Here is a 23,435-nt window from a genome sequence, read left to right on the forward strand (position 1 = left end):
TTACACATAACATGAAGTCAAAACAGAGGCCAAAAACCAGTTAAAATGGAGAACTCTGTTCAGCGTCTGTATACATTGTTAGGCATAAAAGCAGCACATAAAAGAATAAAATATTCTGTTATTAAATTATACTTCCAAAGACCCATATATGATTTTAAATTTATAAACAACTCTGAAAAATAACACACTCCTACCAAGATAAATTAATTAGGTAACTTTTGCCAGTCCTGTTTATTTGGGTTTATAAATATATATTTGATCACAGGACACGTGCAAACTATACTTCAAGAGTGCTTGGAGGAGGAAACAAAAACATTTTAACATTTATATATGTTTATCAGACAAGCTATCAATTTTGTACTTTCTCTTCTAATTAAATATGGCCTAACACGACCTGTCTTGCTGCACCAAGATGACATGCAGCAATGGAAACCTCTTAATCATGAAGGTAACAGATTCCTTTAAAATATCAAGGTCTCAATATTCATTCAATATTTTCTTAAACATATATAAAGCAGCAAAGTGACAAGAGACTGGTCCATATACAAACCACACAACTGTGATCATAGGTCATAGATCAACAACACATTTATCCATTACGATGAAATGGTTTGGTAAAGATGATTGCTCACCTTGAATACAGGTACATGCCAATACCAAAAATGAAATGTTCATAATTCAAATTCAACAGAAGGTGGAACAGTGAAATAATGGGTACTAGGGTTTTTTATGTCACTATTGTAATTCTAATGGAGAAGTCTTAAAGGAAGACTTTATATATATACTGATTCTGATAATGTTGACATAGGCAAGTGACCAACTTCGAGTTTCAATATATATAATTAACTATAATTCTGGTCATAAAGATGATCAAGTAAAACAAAATTTAATATAATCATCTGCAAACTGCTACTTAGACATACACAGTCTAACCTACCTACAGACAACATTTGATTTGTAAGATGTTTCAGTCATGTATATGATTCAGTATGCCACTAATACAGGAGGAAGTCCTTGTGACAAATTGTACTTTGATAATAATATTTACTTCCTAATTTTAACCTGCAATGATTTATCCTGCAAGTGCATATATTATATTAAATGATACATGTATTAATAGCTTCAAGAAGCTGTTTCTGATATGTAATCTCTTAGAAAAATATCAGGATAGATAAATTAAGATCCTGAAAAAATTTATGTTCACCAGCTTATGTCGACAGCCATGTAACAGATCACAGAACAACCTGTCCATGTGTCACTACCCCAGCACCATTTATTTCACAAATATTCAGTTACTACAACAATCCTCAGTTCATCATACAGTATTCAAAATATTAATGTTCATTTGATGTGGTGTCTTATTATATATCAATGTTCATTCCAAGTTATGCACAATAATCTGCAGATATGTTCTGTTCTACTAGTTGTTCAAACTTCTCTCGTAAGCAATAAAACTACAAAGGTAAATGCATCAATTTTCGACACCACCTCACTGAAGTATAGATGTAGGGTGAGGTTAAATTTCATGTATTCCTAACCTTAGCTCTAGATAACATAATGGTATTATCTCTGGGTAGAGTGGCTCAACACCATTCTAGACAGTAATGAGAAAAATTCCAGCACCCCTGGTGGAAATCAAACCTTAGCCAGTCAGATCATAGCTCTTTATTGACCTCATGACTTTCTCTCGCCATGATATAATAATTATAAAAAAAAAATAATCACTAGTCTGAGAATTGTAATTTATCTAAAAATTATTCACTCCATCTCTTTCTGGGTGAAGCCACATTATGTAAAATCCTCGAATGTCAATGCCTGAAAGTTTCACCAATTAGTGTTCAATTTCCTCTGTTTAAAGTTTTCCTAGTGCAATAATGAAACTGATGATTCAGAGAAAAATAAAATACGGACTTCATTGTTTATGGATGATACTTTTATTTTATTTGCTAAGTACTAAGGAGGCAGCAATCCTGATCCCTTGACTGAATGCTGAAATACAACGGAAAAATTTAATTCAAATTTGAAACTTCTTGATGCATGTGAGACCTCAGCAATGCTTGGATATAAGAAATTATTCCACAACTCAATATCACGGTGCCCTAATGTCATACGGTATCTATCAGAATGCTTCAAACATTTTAATTTGTTCACTTCAAATGTATTTATACCGATTTTTATTCTGATGAAATCATCACCTACATCAACTCAAGAATTCAAAAGGCAGAATCTCGTATTAATCCCTTAATTCTTATTAATCTTATCAATTTAACATGCACGGGTATATCATTAGCACCGAATCACTATCATGAACACTGCTTTTAATTAAGATAAACCACAAATCAGGGGTGCAGAGTGATATCATCAATGAACCTTCAAGGAACCACATTATGACAAAGTTTTGCAATTAATGCTCTAAAGCAATATGAAAACTTCTGACATATTAAAGTAAGTGAATTATATTTTCAGACAGAGACAGACACACACACACAAATCTGAGCTTTTAAGAAGAATCTTAGTAATACTTCGGCAGTATTTTTTGTACAACTATTTTATATGCCATATAATGGAATGTAACAGAAAAGAAGATTAAATATCTAAGTTACTTTCTGAGGTTCAGAAATTCAGGAGAAGATGCTGTTAAAGAAATACAGCACAGACAAAAATATTATGGATCAGTTGTTCTGTGACCATGTGATATGAACAACCAGGCACTGCTGTGGGTAGTCGAGACACCAACACAGACCTGTATATATGCTAAAACATATCTTTTTAAATAACATATTCAGCTACCCCAGTTTTATCTACAGGCACAAAATAATTGATATATAGAAACTACTAGTTTTAAAAAGTTCAGATCTGCCACAACATTTCTGTTGTTGTTTCACAGTGTTATATGGAGAAACTGGAAAAACGTTTTCAGATTTATAGTAAAGCCAGAAAGGCAGCCATTAATCTTGTGTGGAACAGGATTATCAAAAAGGTATGAGATATGAAATTCTCACAGCAGTGAATATTACAACTGTGTACTTCTGACATATGATACTACATAGTCTGTAGATAGTGTCATATGCCATATGCCCACAGACTTACTAGAAAGTAATTAGGAACATTCACCAGAATAAAATGGTTCACTTTAATAACAGTACGGTTCAAATGTACAATGAGAGGAATCTTACCACACGAACCATAGTATACGAGGACAGTGACTTGTCTTCCCTCCTAGTAAATATTCAGACTAAAAAATTATATACTAACAAGAAAAACCACTAAAAACTGAAACAATCTGGTTATAGAATTGATAATATCGAAAGCGAGGGCAAATCATTTTCTCATTTTATGGGTCATTATTTCAAAACATCATTCATCAACTGATTTTACAGTTCTATGTTCTATAAAATTAATATTGCATTCCTTTTCTACCCACTGTTCATATTCACAAGAATTTTATGCTAATAAGAAGTCACAATCAAGGCAACTGTTGCACATACAGGCCAACAAGCATGTTCAACATGATACTAAATATTGGTCAATAAGAAGGCTTGTGAGGAAATGTTACTATACTTGCAAAACAATATTTGGGTAGAAACACTGTGAGCATGGTCATATCAATGAAGAAATTATGATATTTAATAAATACATACATGTCAGTCTTTTGATAATACTGACAGCTTCTTTCCAATGTGACGATTCCTTTCTGGAAGATGAGATCTTCCAAAACACATAAAGAAACCCAAGTCATAGCAGCCTTCAATTTCAGAGACACACACAAAAGTGAGTGCAAAAACAGTGTTTTCGGTACTGACTAATCTGTTCCGTCTTATCAATGTGACAATCAGTTAAACACAAGGTTTTATAGGACAGAATTTTATGAAACTGAATGAATGCAGTGAAATGGCTGTAATTATATCATTTGCACTTGATTTTCTTCATATAATAATGGAAACAACAACAAAACATTTTCTATTTAATTACATTAAAATCAGACCATAAATCACACAGCTTTCAGAAGTGATCATCTCAATTTATCCTACATTGTGTATATTTGTGCACACTGCTTTCCAGATGATTAGAAACATGATGTTATCACAAAGTAATGAGGCACCAAGATCAATGTCACCAAAGAACTGCCTTCAATTGAGGAACAGCATTCTGCTGCTACCGTCTGCCGCCAGAACGCTTGCCATTCTCCTGTGCTGCCCGTCGTTTTGCAGTCTGCCTCTGATGCTCATATTCAAAGTCTTCTTCTGTGAGGTTAAGCCGATTTATCTAAGGAAACAATCAAAAGAGGTTAATTTAATATTTAATTTTTTTAATCTTCCCACCTGCAATTAATTCCTATCTTACCAACCTTATTATCAACCATTTGTAGAGCATGCCATTGGTAAGTGGGTAACTTCTCTTACATGTGAATATTACAACACAACCTCATAATCTAACTGAAGGTATCAAGCAGAGTTAAATCATTTTTTCAGCAAAAATTTCTCACTAACTTGGTGATTACCACAGTTGCTGAAAATGATGCCATCTGATGTCGAATCACATTTCCCAAATTTTGTGACACGTTTCATGTCCAACCATTGCGAACAGCACACTTCTTGTGAGAATTAGAGTTACGCATACTTCCGACCAGCCATTTCATGAGTACACATCACAGAAAATTCAGTATCATTTCTACAGACTTTGCAATTAGCAAATAATCAGTAAAGGACTAGAGCCATCATGCTTCACACAGATCTGAATGGATGTGATCTTTATCTTGGAAAACTTGAAATAGAAAGTACACAGAAATAATCCAGACACTTCGGAAGATTTACAGACTGAAATCAATAATATTAGATGTTCCATGCTGACTGGGTGGTCAAAAATTAACAACCCTCAAAAATTCATCTTCCAGGAAATGCTGAATGAAGTACTTCCCCGAAATCTTCAGAAAAGTCATGGTGCAATGTCTTGCTGGAAAATGGTGTTCACTCATGAAACTGAGTGGAGGAATGCAAAGATACTACACTCAATATGATGCTATTTGTGTTCTTGGAGACAGAGCCTCCTGAAACCCCACCATTACTTTTGAGAGACAGTGTACTAACAGGTTTCTTTTACTAGAAGTAGAGTGAAAAATTAAAAGTTTGCTTTGATGTAGCAGTTGATTATACTACAAACCTCTGGGCACAAGGATTCTTCATGAAACAAAATATTGGATCCCACTGAGATACAGCATGAGACATTTGTACAGCCCAGTGTTTTGCAACCACTTACATTTCTGGCAAAAGAAATAAGCATCTGCCCCATGGCTTCCTCAGTCATAATACCAAGTTTTAGCTGTCTTTCTTGTTTCACATACTAGAGCCAATTCTGTTTCTTGTACTACACATTATGTGTTGTACCACCCTTTGAATTATCCTTAATGACTCTTCATTGAGAAACATCAACCTAGCTAATAACTTCATAACAGCCAGTTCAAAGGAGTTTTCATAGTCTTCAACTGCAGAGATTATGTAGCAATGAATGAGATGGGAAGATAATCATGAATAATAAGGTATTATCTGGACAGAATATGGAAAGCCATGAGACCCTCATCAAGGAGAGGTGTTAAACCAGCTGACATCTGAACAGGTATCTTTCTATTCACATTCATATGAGATGCAGCAGCATGTAAGCAATAATGCTCACCCCACACACTCATGCACACACTTACTGTACAGGTACTTTTTTATTTGGGGGGGGGGACTGTATAAAAAAAAAAAAGGCTTAGGCAATGCCCATCTGGCCCTATGTAGCACATTCTTACAAACATCTTCTATCATAGTGGTCACTCCTCAATGTTTTAACATCTCTCTTAAATTAACTCCATTACTATTACCGTTACTATTACTAAGAATATACTACTAATATTTATTGCATATACTTCTTCTTCCTTTCATGTAATTTAGGAATTTTGTTTATGAAGTAACAGACGCCTTGCATAAATCCTTTTTCCTTTAGCCTTAAGAACTTTGTGACTGACTTTAGGTATTCTTTCTTGCTGTTCTCAGACAAAATGTCCATCATCGTTTTAAATGTAATAGATACAAACACTGCTGGCACCATCTAGTTGTGTAGTTGCAAAGAACATTAACACACAAAACTCTATTGAAACCATTCCTGCCACTGGGCAAAAACTGATGGCCCTGAAGGCTTCTCAATCATCTCCATGTTTTTCTGCATGGAGAGCACTGATTTGTGGCATTAGAGAACGAGAACTGCAATAAACTATTCAATCTACACATACTGAATTCAGAAATTAATCAAGATGATGATGATGATGATGATAGACTCTCTTCTTTCACTGTCCAACAATGAAATACATTATTTCATTATGACAAAGCATAGCAGTGAGTAAAGTAAAGCTATCCCTGTAACAGGCCATGGACGCCCATAAGGTTGTGAGATGTTGAGGTTCCCACATTTTCTAGACAATTGGCTCATAGATGGTGGCAAGGTTGTCAGCCCTACGCACCGGGCGCCCTTTACCCCCAGGAATATTCCTGGTACTCATTTCTGTTAGAGGCTGAGTTGACCCCAGGGCCATAGTGCGACTGGAAGGATTAGGTCAACTGAAAAAATCCAATGACCTCATTGGGACTTGAACCCACAACATTCCAGCTTGTAGCATAGTGCCTCAACCAACTATGTTACCGCATGTCTCCAAACATAGCAGTAAGACTGAAAAAATGATAAGAAATAAAATTCCCATATAAAAGCTTTCTACGCTGCACTTGAAAAATGGCTACCAAGATTAGGTTCAACTATCAAAACTGTCATTGTTAATGTACTTTACCTGATGTACAACAAACTCTTCATCCATGACAGCTTGTGGAGGGTTTCTGAGCACCTCTAGTGTTTCATACATGGTAGGGCACTTCTTCAGTACACCTTGACGTCCCAGGCTGAATTTTATGACTACTAATGCTACCTTGAAAACTATCTTCACTCCTATATGAAGGTACAGAAATTACTTCATCAGAAGAGCTGGGTGAAAATCATATTAGTGGATCATGGTTATTTCTCTACTGCCTTCACTATGCCACACTCATACCTCATACAGTGGGGTTATAATAAGAAACACTTCATGTATTTTGTAGTTCTGAAAGTTAGTTAATAGTGGTCTGGTGTCACGATGTAAGGAGATTCCCGGGATATTCTCCATTGTATGGAGACAAGATTAAGACTAAAGCTTCTATCTGCAAATGTAAACATAATTACTACTTTAGAAAATGGACACTGTCTAAGGAACATTCTTACATCATGAATAGGTGTATTTACTACACAGAAGAGTTCTATCTTCTGGGATACAATACTGTATAGTGCACTGAAAGTCAACCCATGTTTTGGAGAAACATTTCACCTCTGTCTTCATGGTTGAAAAATATGGCAACAATGAACTCAAGCACCAAGCAGGGTAACTAATGACTGCTTGATGATGGAAGTGACATGTTCCTCCAAAAGTTTTGTTAAACATTCCACATATTACACAACATTATATTATAAAAGGCAAAACTCTTCATAACCAATGCTGTGAGACCCTCAAATCAAACTAAACTGTAACACATTCCACTTACACTATTAAATTCAGTAACATTTGGCTAAACATGCTTCAATATGATGATAATTTATGGCACTAAATATAAGGGCACATTTATAACAGAAGAGCAAATCCATACATGGTTTCACAGTATATACATATGTTTCAGTAAGGCAAACTAGTGTGAGGGGTTTGTATGTGAAAGAGAGGAAGATGTCCACTTAATATCAAGAATAAAAAACACATTTCTTATCAATAATTTTAATTAAGTGCTACTAACCTTCACAAAGGAACATATCCCAGACTCGAAGAATGGTATCCCAAGGCAATGTACGAGTGAACACACAGAGAAACCATTCAGTCATGTACAGAATTGGCTCCACCTTCTGCTTTTTCTACAAAGATATTTCATCACATCATATGTTACCATAATGTCATAACTTCGTTAACCAATAAAGTACTGCACATTAATGCCTGAAGCGCTACTCAATATAACATCAATGTCATTTGCATTTATCTGAAGAAAAGATAAGATTATTTTCTAGTAACTACACCATCACACTTTGATGGCCTCATTAGAGGTAAATAATAATAAACCTTCCGTTAGGGAAAGATATGCACTAACATTTAAGCAAGCAGACATCATTAGATATGACCTGATTTGAACATTACAATTACAACGATTGGAATAAGTATAACAAAGGAGTTTTGCTGGAATGAAATACAAATAAACACATGAACATGTAAGAGGTACTCACTAAATGTTTGTATACATTAGGAGCGACCTTCTTCAGAAGACCAAATAAGATATCACCATCCACCTGAAGGGTCTCCTGTTCAAAAAGAAATCTGTATCATTACCACTGCAATACTACAGGAAGAAACAAGAATTATATAATAAAACAAGGTTTGTTTTAATCATTGATAAGACAAATCATTCTATCATATATAATTATCACCTCTGGATCAATGATTAGTAGCAAAGTTGAAATTATCAAAACAGAAACCTCATTTAACAAATATTTTAATCATACTTAACTTACTCCTTACACTGTAATTTTATGTCACTATGACAAACTTCCGAGCCCTAGTACGATCTTCTCAGAATGAAAGTACACTATCCTGTTTGTGTCACAAGAATTCAATAGTTATTTTTTAACTACTTTTCTTTTTAAAGGAAAGACATTATGCCTATGAGATCAACATTCTTGCTCTGTGTGTGCATCCCACTTTCAACATTTTAACCAGATTTGGTACAAATATTATGTATATGGAGGCCACCTCAGTTTTCAACTCCATACTATCAGTAAAAGCAACATGATGTATGGACGAACTTGTGAGATGGAAACAATACTAGTGACAACTTAGTGTCCTGAAATGGTACATGAAAACAGATCTTAACCTTTAAGTGATGGCCCTTTAAATTGCGGTAATGGCAGCGGGATGGATTTGATTTAAATACCCGCAATTTTAAAGCAATAAAAACTGTAATCATTTCCTAAAATTGCTGTGATTTCTACAATTTTTGTGATAAACGAACCAAATAAACGCTGCTTTTTTCTAGAAAGAATATAGAATCAGATATTGTAATTTACAGACTTTATAAAATGTGTAAAAATTTTTAGACTGATTCCAAGTATAAAATTCCCAAATTTGTCATCTGTCTACAAGAATTCATATAGTTCTTGGAACTAAGAATGCTCTATGTACATGTGGCAACACAGCGGATGGTTATGTAGACATGTTTTGTCTTGCATGTCTCGAAGCTTATACACGTAGTACCTTCTTTCATAATGCAGAGATGAGGGGTGAGTATCTCTTCGTTTATAAGAACGTTGATTGTTTATACACAACAAGTTCTTTGTACTGATCCTGCTCGGTTAGTTTATCACAACTCTCAAGGCTATCGTCTTTATACCACAGCCAAGCAGTGTCATCAAGCTTCAAAGTTTCGCAGCGAGAACAGTGATATTGTCAGCTCACCATGGCGTGGTCTCATTTGGAAGATTCAGACATTTTTCAACTCATAAATGACTCCGAATCAGATTGTTTTACCGACAATTCTGAGAGTGGTGTTGAGGAAAGTGATTCAGAAATGGATTTCGACGAAGACCCATCATCTTCGTCGGCAAACCTGTGGACCACCACACCAGCATGGCAAGAGGAGTGTGAATAATTATTCAGGTGGAGCTGTGGGCAAACTGTAGCAAGCAGTTATAGCATCTGTCGTTGAACCTGGAAATGGACAAATAAACTATTTTTCCATCTCCTGGATCTGAACAGTTACATCCTGTTGTCACACAGAGAATTTCGTCTCGCTCTTGTGCGGAACATGCTGGAAGGGGTCCACCTCGCCATCAACGGCCCAGGGGTCGAACCCCTGCCGTTTCATCGGAGATATCTCGATTAGAGGAGGCCAAACCACATCACTGGCCAACTTCCTCTACTTCGCAATTGAGGTGTCGTGCGTGTTTTTCGCGTGGGAAACGAAGAACCGTCCGGACAAAGTGCGTGAAGTGTGACGTCGGACTCTGGACTTCCGGATGTTTCCAAGATTTCCACACGAAGCCAACATTCCGTTAGACGACGCAGGTGGGAAGAGAGACAACTTATAAAGATGGTGACCAAAATCATGTAAGTAGAAAAAGAATTTATAACTTAAAATTAGATTTTAAAAAGACAGCCGCACGCGTGGACTGTGCGATGACATATGGCATCATTCGTCCCCTTGACTTTATTTTAATGACACCAAATGGCATCGCTCGGCTCTTAAAGGTTAAAAAATTATACTACCTTTATTGAGGTCATTCTTTTCAATATTGCATTCAATTGATCTCAATTAGCATAAAGCTACAGATACTTGCAAGCCCTCTAATTAGCACAACTCACGGTACTGCAGGCTGCTTTACCCCACAAGGTATGTATTTTCAGATAAATATATCACTGGACATGAGTACCACCTTCACTTACTCAGGAGCAGTGACACCCCTCTAGTGATTTGCATACAGATGGACTTACCATTCCCTGGCTGTAGTAGCCACCAAGGTATTTGTCACAAATGGATACGAGGCACCAGAAAGCCTGTTCTGCAGGCATGTGCATAAGTAGGAAAGCTGCCAATGGGGCCTGAGCCTGGCAATAGCCAACACTTGAATTGAGGATAGAATATGCCTTAAGGACTTGGAACAAGTCACGCTGCCTGTCAAAACAAAAATAAACATAATTAATGCAAGTAGCACATACATACAATACAATTTCTGTGCAGCTGAAGTTTAGTGTTACATAAATTCAACCAAAGAACACAAAAATTATAAAAGTGGATAACAACATAGGGTGTCTGCAGCATGAACCTGCCTGTTCTGCTACATTTCATAGGTTCTGGTTCACTAACTGCAGCCTTCCTTCCTTCTTTCCTTGTTTCAAATGGACAAAGATCATCTAATATTCCAAGGTGTACTCAGATTTGGTGTAATGTGTAAGCAGAAGACTGTGTGCCTACCATCCAAGATGAAAATATTAGTAAACATTATAAATTACAGTGGCGCATCTCAAACACTCCAAACCCCAGCTCACTGAAAAATTAATCTGAACGTGTACCCTTCAAAGGTAACCTAAGCAAAAGTTATCATTACCCTTCATGCAAGTTCAAATATATTCAGTCATAAGTGATTAGGGCATGCTGGATGCCCATGTGTCATTTCATTGCACATAGTGAACATAAGTGAACATAGGAGCAAGATAACTAAAACTGCCACAAAATCTGCACACACTTCCTAATCTGGAAAATGGAAATGTATCATTATGTAGTCATATGCATCTATACTGTATAATCGTTTGTGGAATGAGAAGACAGCACAATATGATACAAGAAATTCAGAACTTTACCAAATTAACCAACATTTATACACAGCTACAGAGTACAACAACCAAACATTATGTGCCACATATTTTGAGGAATACAGTAAAGTCCATTATAACATGCCTCAGTAGACCGTGCATTTGGATATACAATTAGTTTAGTCATGTCTCCTAAAATTATTCTACTTATTTTCTTTGTAAACAATGTTGTTTCAAATTTTATTTTGATTTCTTTCTTTATAAACAAATCTGTTCAAACAATTGCAACTAATCAGTTGGGCTGATTGGGTGATATAACCTTGCATATGATCAGTGATTTGCTAAGCAGACATTAATGCTTCTCTACATGAGCCAGGGAAAAGCCCTCCAAGAGCTGGAATTAGTGTGGCATGTAAGAAATACTGCACCCTGGCTAAGGTATAATCAAACATACATTTCTAAAGGCTTTTGAGGAAATGTGTTATTACAACTAATTCTCTTGTTTCCTTCATACAGTTATATTTCCTACAAGCAAAAACTTTCAAGTTAAAAATATTAGCTCTCATGAAATCTCCTGTAATACAGCCGGTTGCTGACAATGCATGGAGTTTGCTGTACTTAACTATTTTTAAAAGATATATTTATTTTAAATTCTGGGCACAGAATGTCTTGATGACATAAGTATTTACTACATATGAATAAAATATTAAACTTCATGGGTGACATAGGATTCAAATTCCTTAATGAATTTGAAGCGGGCAAAAGTTGGAAGTCTAAATAAATAATTAATGAAAGTTTCAAACTCACTAAAAAATAAACACTAATTTTTGAAACCATTGATGATAATTCATACACTATTGACATTCTTAACAAAATAAATGATTTGAATTTATACACGATCAAAAAATCATTCTGCTTCCCCTGTACACATCATTAAGTTCATCTGTTCAGTCTCCTCATCCAAAGCTTTCAACAGTTAGCAAAAACTGGATGAAACATAAAATCTTTACCCATGACCCTCCTGATCAACAAACATCTCATGATACGGAAACTGGCGATGGAGATCTTTCCGAATGTCATCCACCCATCGCGGGTCGCCATCTTGTGCTGTTAACTGTGCATACAAGTTTCTTCTCTGATCCAAGAGCAACTTCCCACCGCATAAATACAGCCATGCACGAGGACGCACTGATGGAGGGATGCCTTTCCTACAACGCTCTCTAACCTGTGTACGAGAACAGAGGATGAATAACCTCAAATTCATATCACTACAAACACAAATAAGCCACAGTTCTAACTAAAACGTCTGTGCAACATTACAAGTAATGATGACATTCTATCAAAATATTAGAGGATATTGAACAATTTTAGCCAATGAAATCTCAAATTCTTTTATATTTGTAGTAGCTGGCAAGGCAAAGTTATTCATATGTTTAATTAAGCACCAGGTCATGAAGAAGTATGGAGTCCATGTATATACAGATCCATAATTCTTTCCTTCAGCACTAGATGGAGGTGTATGGTCAGCTTTGCACCCCAGCTATTTTACCCCACAGAAAGAGCTCCAAGTACCCACTAGATGGGAAGTTGGGTGGGTCCCAGAGTTTATATGAGCAATATGGAGAAGAGTAAAATCTCTTGCCCCTGCACCCCATCACTATACTGGCTCCTGTAGTAGGTGGTATAAGACTACAATATATTAAGATCAGCTATATCTTCTGGGAAATCACATTGTAGTCTGGTAGAAATTTACTGTTTCAAATGAATGTACTGCTTCCATCTTCAGCATTAAAGAGTAAGCCAATTAAGCACTGTAAATTTACTCTAAAGATTTAAACAATACATTCCTTCAAAATATCAGTACACTTCTACCAGAGTACAAGGTTTAACATCCCACTGAATAGTACCCCTCTTGGTGATGGCAGTGACAGCCTCAAATTTTGTCCATAACAGACGAAGTTCTGTTCACCTTTTTGTAGTTTTTGGTCATAAAACGTTCCCAGTTGGACAGCATACGCAGCCATTTTTGTTCACGCCGTAACACCACACCAGGAGGCACCAACTGCTTCCTGGACAACAAATATTCCAAGCAATCAACTTTCTTGCATCTTACATGACTTGAATGTGGCATATAACTGCACAAATCAGGTCTCCAACAAGCAGCCTGTAAAGTTGCTTTATGCAGACCTCTATTTGGTTCGGCCTGATCTGACTCCTTTATTTGGCCACTCTAATATGCAACCTGGAACACATATCCTTAATTTTTCTGCACTCATTTTTTCATAAAACAGTGTAACAACGATTCTGGTATGATGTGTAAAAATTAATTAAAAATTAAATGAAATGGAATGCTATGTTTTATTACTTGACCATCTTATTTGTAAATTAGCAGTTATCAGTAACAAACTTTCAAATATGCTTCTGCTGCTTAGAATGAAGTGGGATTTGTCATGTATCATAAATATAACAGTTTGTACCCTAGATCTGAGATCTCTGTTTAAATATTAGCAACTTCTCCTGTCATGTGAAGTGTGCCTGAGCACCAAAAAGCACACCACGAGGCCAGATTACCAAACAAGTTGGCTCAAATGGAAAGTGCCTAGTCTTATTTTGGCTGGTATACTGACTACTGCTGTGCTGGTAGTCATGATTTTCCTCAGTTCCTGCATGCAAATGTCATGATAGTAACTTGAACTAGGCCATGCCCACTTCTTCATCAAGGTTTTCAAGTTCACCAGTTATGATTATTTATTTACACAGGCAGGTTCTTACCTTTGTTGACTGGTTCATGGCTTTGCACTTCCCTGCAATCAGTGCACCACCGGCTGTGAGGAGCATACGAATTTTGCCAATGAATCAATATGCCTGACTGCTGCTAATGTTCGTAATAAAGTAGTTATGATTCACAGATAACAGAAAGCGTTGAAAATGCTGTCCTTATACATGCAAAACATTCCTTGCACCAGTGGACATCATTCTGATTTATCTTTGAAGCTGCTCTGCAGGAATATTTGCGATTTCCCTGCCAATATTTTCTTTTAGTTCTTCGGTTCCGGTGTTACTGTTGTAAACTTTGTCCTTCAAACAACCCCATAAGTAAAAATCACAAGGATTAGGATGGGGTTAACATGATGGCCAAATACCACTGCTAATAATTTGGTCCCCAAAGACATCAGACAAAGCCTGAATAGATATATTTGCAGTGTGGGCGGTAGCTGAGTACTGAAACCAGCCATAGACTCTTTCCTCTTCTGTTAACTATGGAAAGAATTGTATGTGAAGGATCTCTACGTGTCTTTCACAACTAACTGTTTCGTTAAAAAACAAATGTCTACAATCCTTCTTGCACCTACAGCACACCAGACACCATCTTTCACTGGATGGAGCAGGACTTCATGGGTTAGATGTGGATGCTGTAAACTCCAGTAGCAACTATTTTGCATATTTATGCATCCCTGACAGCGAAATCATGCTTCATCAGAAAAGAACGTCAACTGTGGATCGATCTCACCTTCGTCGACAGACTGCTGAAACCAACTGAAAAAATGAACCCTGCTAGCTGGATCGCACGGCTGCAAGGTGTGGATTACTGTCGCTTTATAGGGTCTACACTTCAGTAATTGTGTTGCCCTTCTTGCACTATACTTCGACACTCTAGTCTCTTGAGCTAGAAGTTTCAGTAATTTTCTTGGTGTATGTTCAAGTCTGACTCCTATGTCATCTAACTTTTCTTTATTAAGCATTTGGAGGGTTGTGTTTTTTCTTGTCCTGTTGATCTACGTGTATAAACCATATTGTGAACTGTTTTTCTTTTGGAAACTCTTTCTTCATGAAATTTAAGCTGAAATTTTTGCTGACACTTCCTAGCAGATCCATATTTTATGTGGGTGTCATACAGAAATATATATTGTTCTAAACTATACAGCACCATGATGGAACAAACTTCTCACTAACTGTAACTGAGAACAAATGGCTAATGGGGCTGATAACTGCTAACCATTTCTGACAAATCATAAACAAATTCCTGTGCATGAACCGCACTGCTTGCCACGAACCATAATGCCATCAAGCGGTAAACAAACCTAATTTCATTCATTCATTCAATCACTTATTCATCAATGGCTCTACAGCCCTTTGTGGGACCCTGGCCTCTTCTTCAGTTTCATAATCTTCTTTATATAGATGATAGGACTCCTTGGATAAGTGATCAGCCCATCACAAGGCTGCTACCTATATAAAAGACAACACAAACATAGAATAAATGCATACAAAGACATCCGTGCTTTGAGTGGGATTCAAACCCACGATCCCAGCATTCGAGCGTATGAAAACAGTTCATGCCTTAGACCGTGCGGCCAACGTGATCGGCTCAAAAACTTAATAACTTTCCTCAATTCCAAACGTTATCGGCCATCAGGCATACTGATTCACCGGCAAAATTCACATTTGCCTCACAGCCAGTGGTGCACTGGTTGACGTGAAGTGCAGAGCCGTGAACCGGTCAACATGGGTAAGAACCTCCCTGTATTATTCAATGTTTGATAACCTCAGTGGCTGATAAAATTCCACTAAATAAAAAGCAAAATGCCACACATTCTTAACCCCAGAACAGGTGGATAGTTGGCTTCACGCTATGGCTACATTTACCCTCCCCAATCACAAAACAATTTGTCATGCACAAATTAATTTGAAGCTGAAACGGTTTCATATTAATGAAGATACAATTTATTGCGCATATAATTGTTGATACACTGTAAGAAACAGTATTTAATGTGTTTCTAAAATGTGCGACAGTGGTCTATACAGTAAATCAGTATTTTCTGTGGATACTATCCATTCTATTATCATGATGATGATGGAGGAGGAGGAGGAGGAGGGGGAGAAGAAGAAGGAGAAACATTTTTTCAAGGCTGGCTTTGTCTGCAACTTCAGGTACAAAAAATCTGCTTATTCTGTGAGCCATTTCGAATAAACTAGTATCTGTTACTATGTCTATGTAAATAATTTAGTTTAGAGCAGTTCAACTCTCATGAAACGAATCAATGGCTATAAGCAAATGATCATATTACATTATTGAAATTGTGTCAACTGTGATAGACATGATAATATACATATGCTACTCTGCACTTTTCACTGGAATCTGTTTAGCAGTCCTCACAACTTAACAACATACTATGACAGGAAGGCAGACACTTTAAATGGCCAGTTATTGCCTGTAAATGCTGCTTCCTAGTTTGGATGAAAACTCTTTGTCATTCAACGCAGAGGCTAAACCAGGTTCACGGTGCAGCTATACAATGGAAACACTGTTTGAATGACAAATAACTGTTTAGCCAAAGAGGGCACCAAAACAATCAATGCTATAACCTGGTGATTCCATGCTTTGAAAATTCAACCCACTGCTGTATAAAACAAACTGTGACAATATTCTACACTCCACTAACTCCCTCAATTGTACTACAGCTATTCAGCTGGTCAAGGAATTCTCTGCTTTCACAGAATCTACGAGTTTATAAAATGCTTCCCTATGCCAAGTTAAATAAATCCAACTGCTTTCACACTGTTAAGAAATCAGCCCAATTATTAAATATAATAAATTAGTTCTTTTGGCACATTCACAACAGAATGTTGCAAATTGTGTCTGTTTGTCTACTGGCTCACATGTAACAACTTGAGAACCACTGAATGGTTTTTGTAGTGGCATCTTTAAATTTCAAAACATAAATACCACTATGCACTTCTGCAACTTCAATAATTTCTTATTACCTCTATATACCACGTTTTAACAGCTTCATAAAAAGCTCTGAAGTAGTAATTTAATACTGAGGTGTAAAACTGATGAATTATAAGAAAATAGGCTTGATGTAAGGTTTCAATCAAAGCTGTCATATTTCAGCATCTCTTAAGGTACTTGACCACTAAGGAAAAATGAGTCACAAAGAGAAGTCACAGAAGTCATAAATTACACTCTTATCAGTAAGGTTGAGTGTACTGTTCATAACTGACTACACTTGAATGCAAAATACGATGACAATGAAGCAACTCTGGCATATGTAAACCGTTAACCTCATGAATTATACTTAAACATACAAAGACTAGTAGGTAAGTACTCTTATTTTTACAATAAATTGGTTTTATATCATTATGTTGTAGATGCACGTAGATACTCCTAAAAACTCTTCTAAAACATAAAATTAATTTCACTGCGCATATCTTGGGGGGAGGAGCAGTACTGGAAAATATGTTTGTACATTCCAAACTGACAAGTATTGCCGCCACTATGTTTTCTATACAGAAATGGGAGTAAACACTTTTGGAAAATTCTGTGAGCAATCTCTCTGTTATATGAATTATATAAATGTCATACATCTACTAACAACGTCGATTCTAAAAACGTCTCTCTCTCTCTCTCCACCACCACCCCAAGCAAGCAGGTAGCTTGCACACAGCATACTCGATAACCCTGAAGATGGAGACATTAAGTTCCTTCAAAACATCAATAAACTTCTACCAGACAATATGGTGTCACATTCCTAAAGATTATACTCTTCACGGTCACCACCATGAGAACCTCGAATTCACAATAAAGTACTTCATGATTTCTGACATAAGAAAAGTCATTAAACTTTTGTTTTTTGTTAGTCATATTATTAATGAAAAAAAAAACACTCACATTCTTAGAGCAGAATTCTAATATATCAAATAAAATTGCACTGAAAACTTTTTTATATGGACCATTCATTCCAAATTCCATTCAGATGAAGTTGTTTCAGAGAGCAGGTGCACAGAAAAACACCATCTCCCCATTATGAGATCATTTTGACTGAACGTAAAGAACATGATGTAATAACATTTTGTCCAGCCCTGATAACAGACTGAGAGACTCAATGTAATCTGCCCTGCATTTTAATTAGTGCCACTTGGCTGTTGATGTAGAGTAACAGTGATGTGGGTGGAGGCAGACAGTATGATATCACACACAGAGCTTATTACACCACTGGCACCACCACTGTAACATATCACTCACCAGTATTTCTGTGTCACTATAATGTTACAAGTCTACTGGTACGCCTTCCAAACACAGAATATGATATTTGAATTTCTAGGCCAAATTAATTCTTATAATTATACATGATAAACAGTTCCATCCAGTGTGACTAGTGAAGATTTTTCGTATTTCAATCCCCCATCCCTTACATGTTTTGGTCTTTACAGACCATAACAACACAGCGCACCACGAACACCTACAAGACAACATTAAAGATTCCTCTTCTCAAGAACTACAAGGCGGTACACATTTGGCCCATTTTAAGAGAAGAAATAATAAAAAAGACACAAACCAACTTGGTTTACAATTTCCAACACAAACTAACTGTAAATATTTTAACATATTAAGACAGCCGCTGTAGTTGTTAAAACATTAGATTTTATATCCACTGTATTTTATCAACTGTACATGTATATATACTAGCATTCAAAAACGTATTGTAATAGTGGCTCCCGATTTTATTGATGTCTTCTTGAGGATGGGACCTGCTGTATACTTTACTTAGAGTTTAATTAACAACACTGTCAATAACATAAATCTATACAAAAAATTAATAGTTGGATGGAAAGGGTGTTGATGGAAGTGACCATGACCTAATTTGAAAATAGTATCCTGGCACATGCACTGAAGAGCAGAGTAGAGCCACGAAAACCCCCAGGTGGAATAGCAGATGTCCTGGTTGAGATTCCAGTCAGCACTTATGTCTGCAATTGTGAAGCACTATCGCTGGATATAACTTGTTTGGTGATCATCTCCAATGATAATTCTGACAGCCCCTTTTCTTTCTACCAGAAGATGGAGAGGGACTGCCTAACTGGCAGCATGAAGGCCACCACCTGGTGCTATGTAGGCTGTGAAAATATCCTTCCACTTCCCAAAATGTCTGTAACAGTGTTTTCCCCTTCTTCAAGAAAGATGGCGAGTCTTGTCAAGAAACTTTAAGAAAAGTGCTAAGGATTCTGTATAATTCCTGACATGATTTCACATGGCAGCTCTGAAAAATATGGAACTGATATGACTCCAAAACTATATGCAATATTGATACAATCTCACAAACTTCTAATCACTGATTTTTAAAAACTACTGACCTGCTAACATTTAAATTAGATGCCATGTTTTGAACTTTATGAGTCCAGTTGTTATACATATGTTTTTGTTTCAAAGGTCTAATCACTGTGGGGCAGATAACTATATATACATGTGCAATGGAAAAAATATATTTTTATAAGTAGGCACCAATGTGCAATGTGTCTCCTCAGAAGTTTGAAGTTGTACAGCCCAGCTATAAAATATCATACATATTATCCAGGAAACAGTGTTCAAAGAACATTCTTCCATGATAGCCATAAGAGTCAACCAAAAATGGGAAGATGAAATGACGTCTATTAAAAATTCTTTCCCTTGTCAATGCAGGAAAGCACAATCTGAAGCCATTCCAATTTCACAGTTCTCATAAACTGAACCCCAAAATCCATGCTCTATATAAAGGATGTAATCCACCTACATTACTAGTAGTTTTCTCTTTTATTATGAAGTTCTACAAAGGTCAGGGACCTTCAAAATTGAAACTGTCAAACTAATCTAAAGGCTAATCAGAATAAAATACTACATAAGATATTGTTAATCTGGTTTATAATTTGTGTATACAGTACACAAAAATATGCCCAGTGTAAAGGTGGGATAGTGTAACAACCATTTCCCCTACAGAATGTTGTTGTACAGATGCGGGTTTGTCCTAGTTCATGCTTCATGCTGCTCTTATCATTGAAGGAACAGGTGGTAGCCTACTTCCTGTACATGATTCTGCCACTTATACTAATCATAACGTCTGCCTGCATAAAAAGGTAACACTTTCTACCATCACATTTTAACATGCATTTTGAGATTGCCTGCATACAGTGCAGTAAAATTAGGATGCTCAAATTAATTTCAATTCAATCCAAATGGATAAATTTAGAGAGCCTGAATATATTATGATTTTTTTTATTGCTAGTGGGGTGGGACTAAGTCCCTTGCACTGCGGCCACTTCTGGCCTATTGTACCAGTTTATTATGATACTTCAATTGCCTTTGTAGAATTATTAAATGTTTCTAATATTGTATCATAGCATCCTGTTGCACATCACTTAATTATCACTGATCATTAGCCATGTCACATGCAATTTGTTTTTTTAACCCTTTAGAAGTTCTAAACATTAAAATCCCTTCTACATTACTGGTGTATGCATATTACATGTTTTGACCAACTTTTGTCACCTTCAGGTGACTCTAAAACTGCTGATGAAGCTCCATGGAGTTAGTTGGTTATGATCATGATGATGATGATGATGATGATGATGATGATGATGACAACAATAATTTATCCTCTTAATTTTATTGTGAACCTTGTTTGTTTAATGTTGCTGTTCCTGGGTGTTCAAATTGTTCAAAGCATTTCCAAATGTTTTGTAACCTACAGTTACTCCATAACTTTGTTCAAGATTCCAATTTCATGAAGCTCATAATTTATGTCTGGGACATGCAGTAGCATAGTTGGTTGAGGAACTATACTACAAGCCGGAAGGTCACAGGTTCAAGTCCCGATGAGGTGGATTTTTTCAATTGACCTAATTCTTCCAGCCACACTATGGCCCTGGGGTCGGCTCAGCCTCTAACAGAAATGAGTACCAGGAATTTCCCTGGGTGGTAAAGGGAGGCCGGCGCATATGGCTGACAGCCTCACCACCATTTGTGAGCCAAATATCTAGAAAATGTGGGATCCTTGACATCTCACAACCCTATGGGCCTCCACAGCCAGTTACAGGGATAGTTTTACCTTTACATTCACCATAATTTATGTCTAAGACAGTTCACTTGAAGCTGCAATCTGAATCATGGCAACTTGGGTTTACATCCCCAGGGCTCACATATTTACTTTCTGTGCATAAGTTTTTACTTTATACAATACTTTCAGCCTCAAAATTACGGCCATATCAGAACAAACAATATCTGCCATTCACAAACCACATTCACATCCAAAAGAACATACAAAACACAAATGGTCAAATCTGCAACTGTGGTACACTGTTCATTATTCAGTTGACCCAATCCTGGTATAGACCAACTATATGTCTGCATGTACTACCTGTTTTAGCCTATTGCAGACATCATCGGGTACATACACCCTTTACCATCTCTCTTCTATACCTATCTACATTGGCCAGTGTTTAAACATTGCAAGTATATTATACAGATATGTTGTTTCTGTAAATGTTCTCATGTTATGGAATGTATTAAATGTTAAATCTGAAAATTGGAAAAAAAAAAATATTCTAATTGGAATTAAAGTTAATTAAAATGTTAAAAGGTATAAAAAATTCCTTTTCTTTCAATTGTCATATACATTTTTCTTTGCGTTGCCAGATGTTTTGGTGGTGTTTGCCAACATGCATTATTGTTTAACGTGGGATCCTTCCTATGACCTGAAATTTGAATGTGTTCTTGGTCTGCATGTTAGGTATGGGTATATGTCAGTTTTCCTTACCTTATGTTGATGCTCTTGTTATTTATGGCATGTCTATACCAGGATTATGTCGAGTAAGTAATAATAAACATTGTCTTACACTTAACATGATGCTACAGCATAATATTTCTAGTACACAATTTGTATTTTAGCAACACTAACAGACTTGCAGATCTCAAAACATAAAATCCATTTCACAGTTTTTAGTGTACATTAACTACACACACCTTCCTCAGATTCAGGCCTTAAAATTTGAAATACAGAACTTTGGTATTACAGTGGCAACAATAAATGGCTTGCACCCCTCAAAATCTCATTTTCTTCAGAACAATGGAAGTCAAACTACAGTAAATTTCGTAACTGAGATATTCTTCTTTCTTTATTTGATTATATTAATGGAATGATGTTGGTCAAAACCAAAAACTAAAATGGTACACTTACGGATCAGCAGTATACTGTGAACCACCAAGAAATCCATGACGATCTGGTACAGTTGAAATCACAGATCCATTGTGCACTGCACTACTTGCCTCGGAGCCTGTATCATCGTCATCTGCTTGTTCTTGATATGATGCCATCTTAACATCACATCCTAAATACAAGGGCAGCTTGGGCTAAGAACGATGATATTCTAGTTTGTGGAAACACTAGAGAAACAAGTTCCCTCCTTGCCTACATTATAAGTTCATTTTTAAAAACGTAACTCAAAACCTAAACTTTGGTTTCCATTATTTAAGACAAAAGGAAAGCCTAACATTACAAATGTTGGGTGGCCACCGGTATCTTCTAAGTGCCCCATATACTAGGATAAAACCACAAAGTTACACGAGGATATCGGCAAAGGCAATGAAATACGCAGCCTGTGACAAAACGCTTACTTGCTTACTTGACGCGGCAAACGTGTTACGAATATTTCACTCAATTAACTTCTCAGAAAAGGTTAATAACGGTTAGGAAAATCTGCAATGGACCACATTTTCAGGCAACATGCCAAGAGTTGCGTCACGAACACCAATTACTTCACCGTCCGAACTGGACAGACCTACGCGTTAATGTCACTTCACTGACAGAAAGTCATTGGCACATGTGAATTGGTATTACAAAAACACAACAAATGCAATTATATATAAATACAGAACTGTAACTGATTATTTTTACCTGGTAACAACACTCGGCAAATTGTTTAAGACATAGTTCTATTACTTGCTTGAAGTTCGGAATGCATATTGAACCCCTTCATGCAATATAAAAATTGTACACTTTCTCGATTCCTGGCGGCCATATTATCTTAAAAAAATTAAACATACACATGAACTACAAAAATCTATTTACTTTTATCGCCACGAAATTGTCCAACATTATCATACTCTTATCGTACCTTGGCTAAGCACTGCACAACACACCTACCCACAACCACAGACTAAAACGAACGTAGTAACGTTAGTAAACAAGCAAGCAATCACAGGATATGACGACTGCCTAGGCTG

The 23,435-nt window shown here is 36.4% G+C and overlaps 1 protein-coding gene across 3 annotated transcripts; it reads right to left on the reverse strand.

Annotated features, from left to right (window-relative positions):
* Positions 1 to 2,470: 2,470 nt before the first annotated feature.
* On the reverse strand, positions 2,471 to 23,404 carry LOC111869410 (TBC1 domain family member whacked). 3 transcript variants are annotated; one of them, XM_023860920.2, is made up of 10 exons: positions 23,327 to 23,404; positions 23,107 to 23,235; positions 22,390 to 22,540; positions 13,368 to 13,467; positions 12,409 to 12,623; positions 10,580 to 10,760; positions 8,320 to 8,394; positions 7,842 to 7,956; positions 6,818 to 6,972; positions 2,471 to 4,266 (listed from the first exon to the last, which is right to left on the reverse strand). In XM_023860920.2, the coding sequence occupies exons 3-10, from the start codon at positions 22,524 to 22,526 to the stop codon at positions 4,156 to 4,158; spliced, it is 1,089 nt and encodes a 362-aa protein (XP_023716688.1). In that variant the 5' UTR covers positions 22,527 to 22,540; positions 23,107 to 23,235; positions 23,327 to 23,404; the 3' UTR covers positions 2,471 to 4,155. The 3 variants fall into 3 exon arrangements, with proteins under 3 accessions (XP_023716688.1, XP_023716689.1, XP_023716690.1); XM_023860921.2 differs by lacking the exon at positions 23,107 to 23,235 and having other exon boundaries at positions 23,327 to 23,384; XM_023860922.2 differs by lacking the exons at positions 22,390 to 22,540; positions 23,107 to 23,235; positions 23,327 to 23,404 and adding an exon at positions 18,072 to 18,219.
* Positions 23,405 to 23,435: the final 31 nt, after the last annotated feature.

The sequence above is a fragment of the Cryptotermes secundus genome, unplaced genomic scaffold (genome assembly GCF_002891405.2).
Source record: "Cryptotermes secundus unplaced genomic scaffold, Csec_1.0 scaffold813, whole genome shotgun sequence".
Classification (NCBI taxonomy): domain Eukaryota; kingdom Metazoa; phylum Arthropoda; class Insecta; order Blattodea; family Kalotermitidae; genus Cryptotermes; species Cryptotermes secundus.

Excerpts from the sequence above, each read along its gene's own strand:
- LOC111869410 (XM_023860920.2), bottom strand. The coding sequence starts at position 22,526 with ATGGCATCATATCAAGAACAAGCAGATGACGATGATACAGGCTCCGAG. Across the intron at positions 10,761-12,408 it reads GTTGATCAGGAGGGTCATGG|GCAGCGTGACTTGTTCCAAG; the intron begins GTAAAGATTTTA and ends TTGTTTTGACAG. Across the intron at positions 8,395-10,579 it reads GCTACTACAGCCAGGGAATG|GAGACCCTTCAGGTGGATGG; the intron begins GTAAGTCCATCT and ends CTTTTTGAACAG.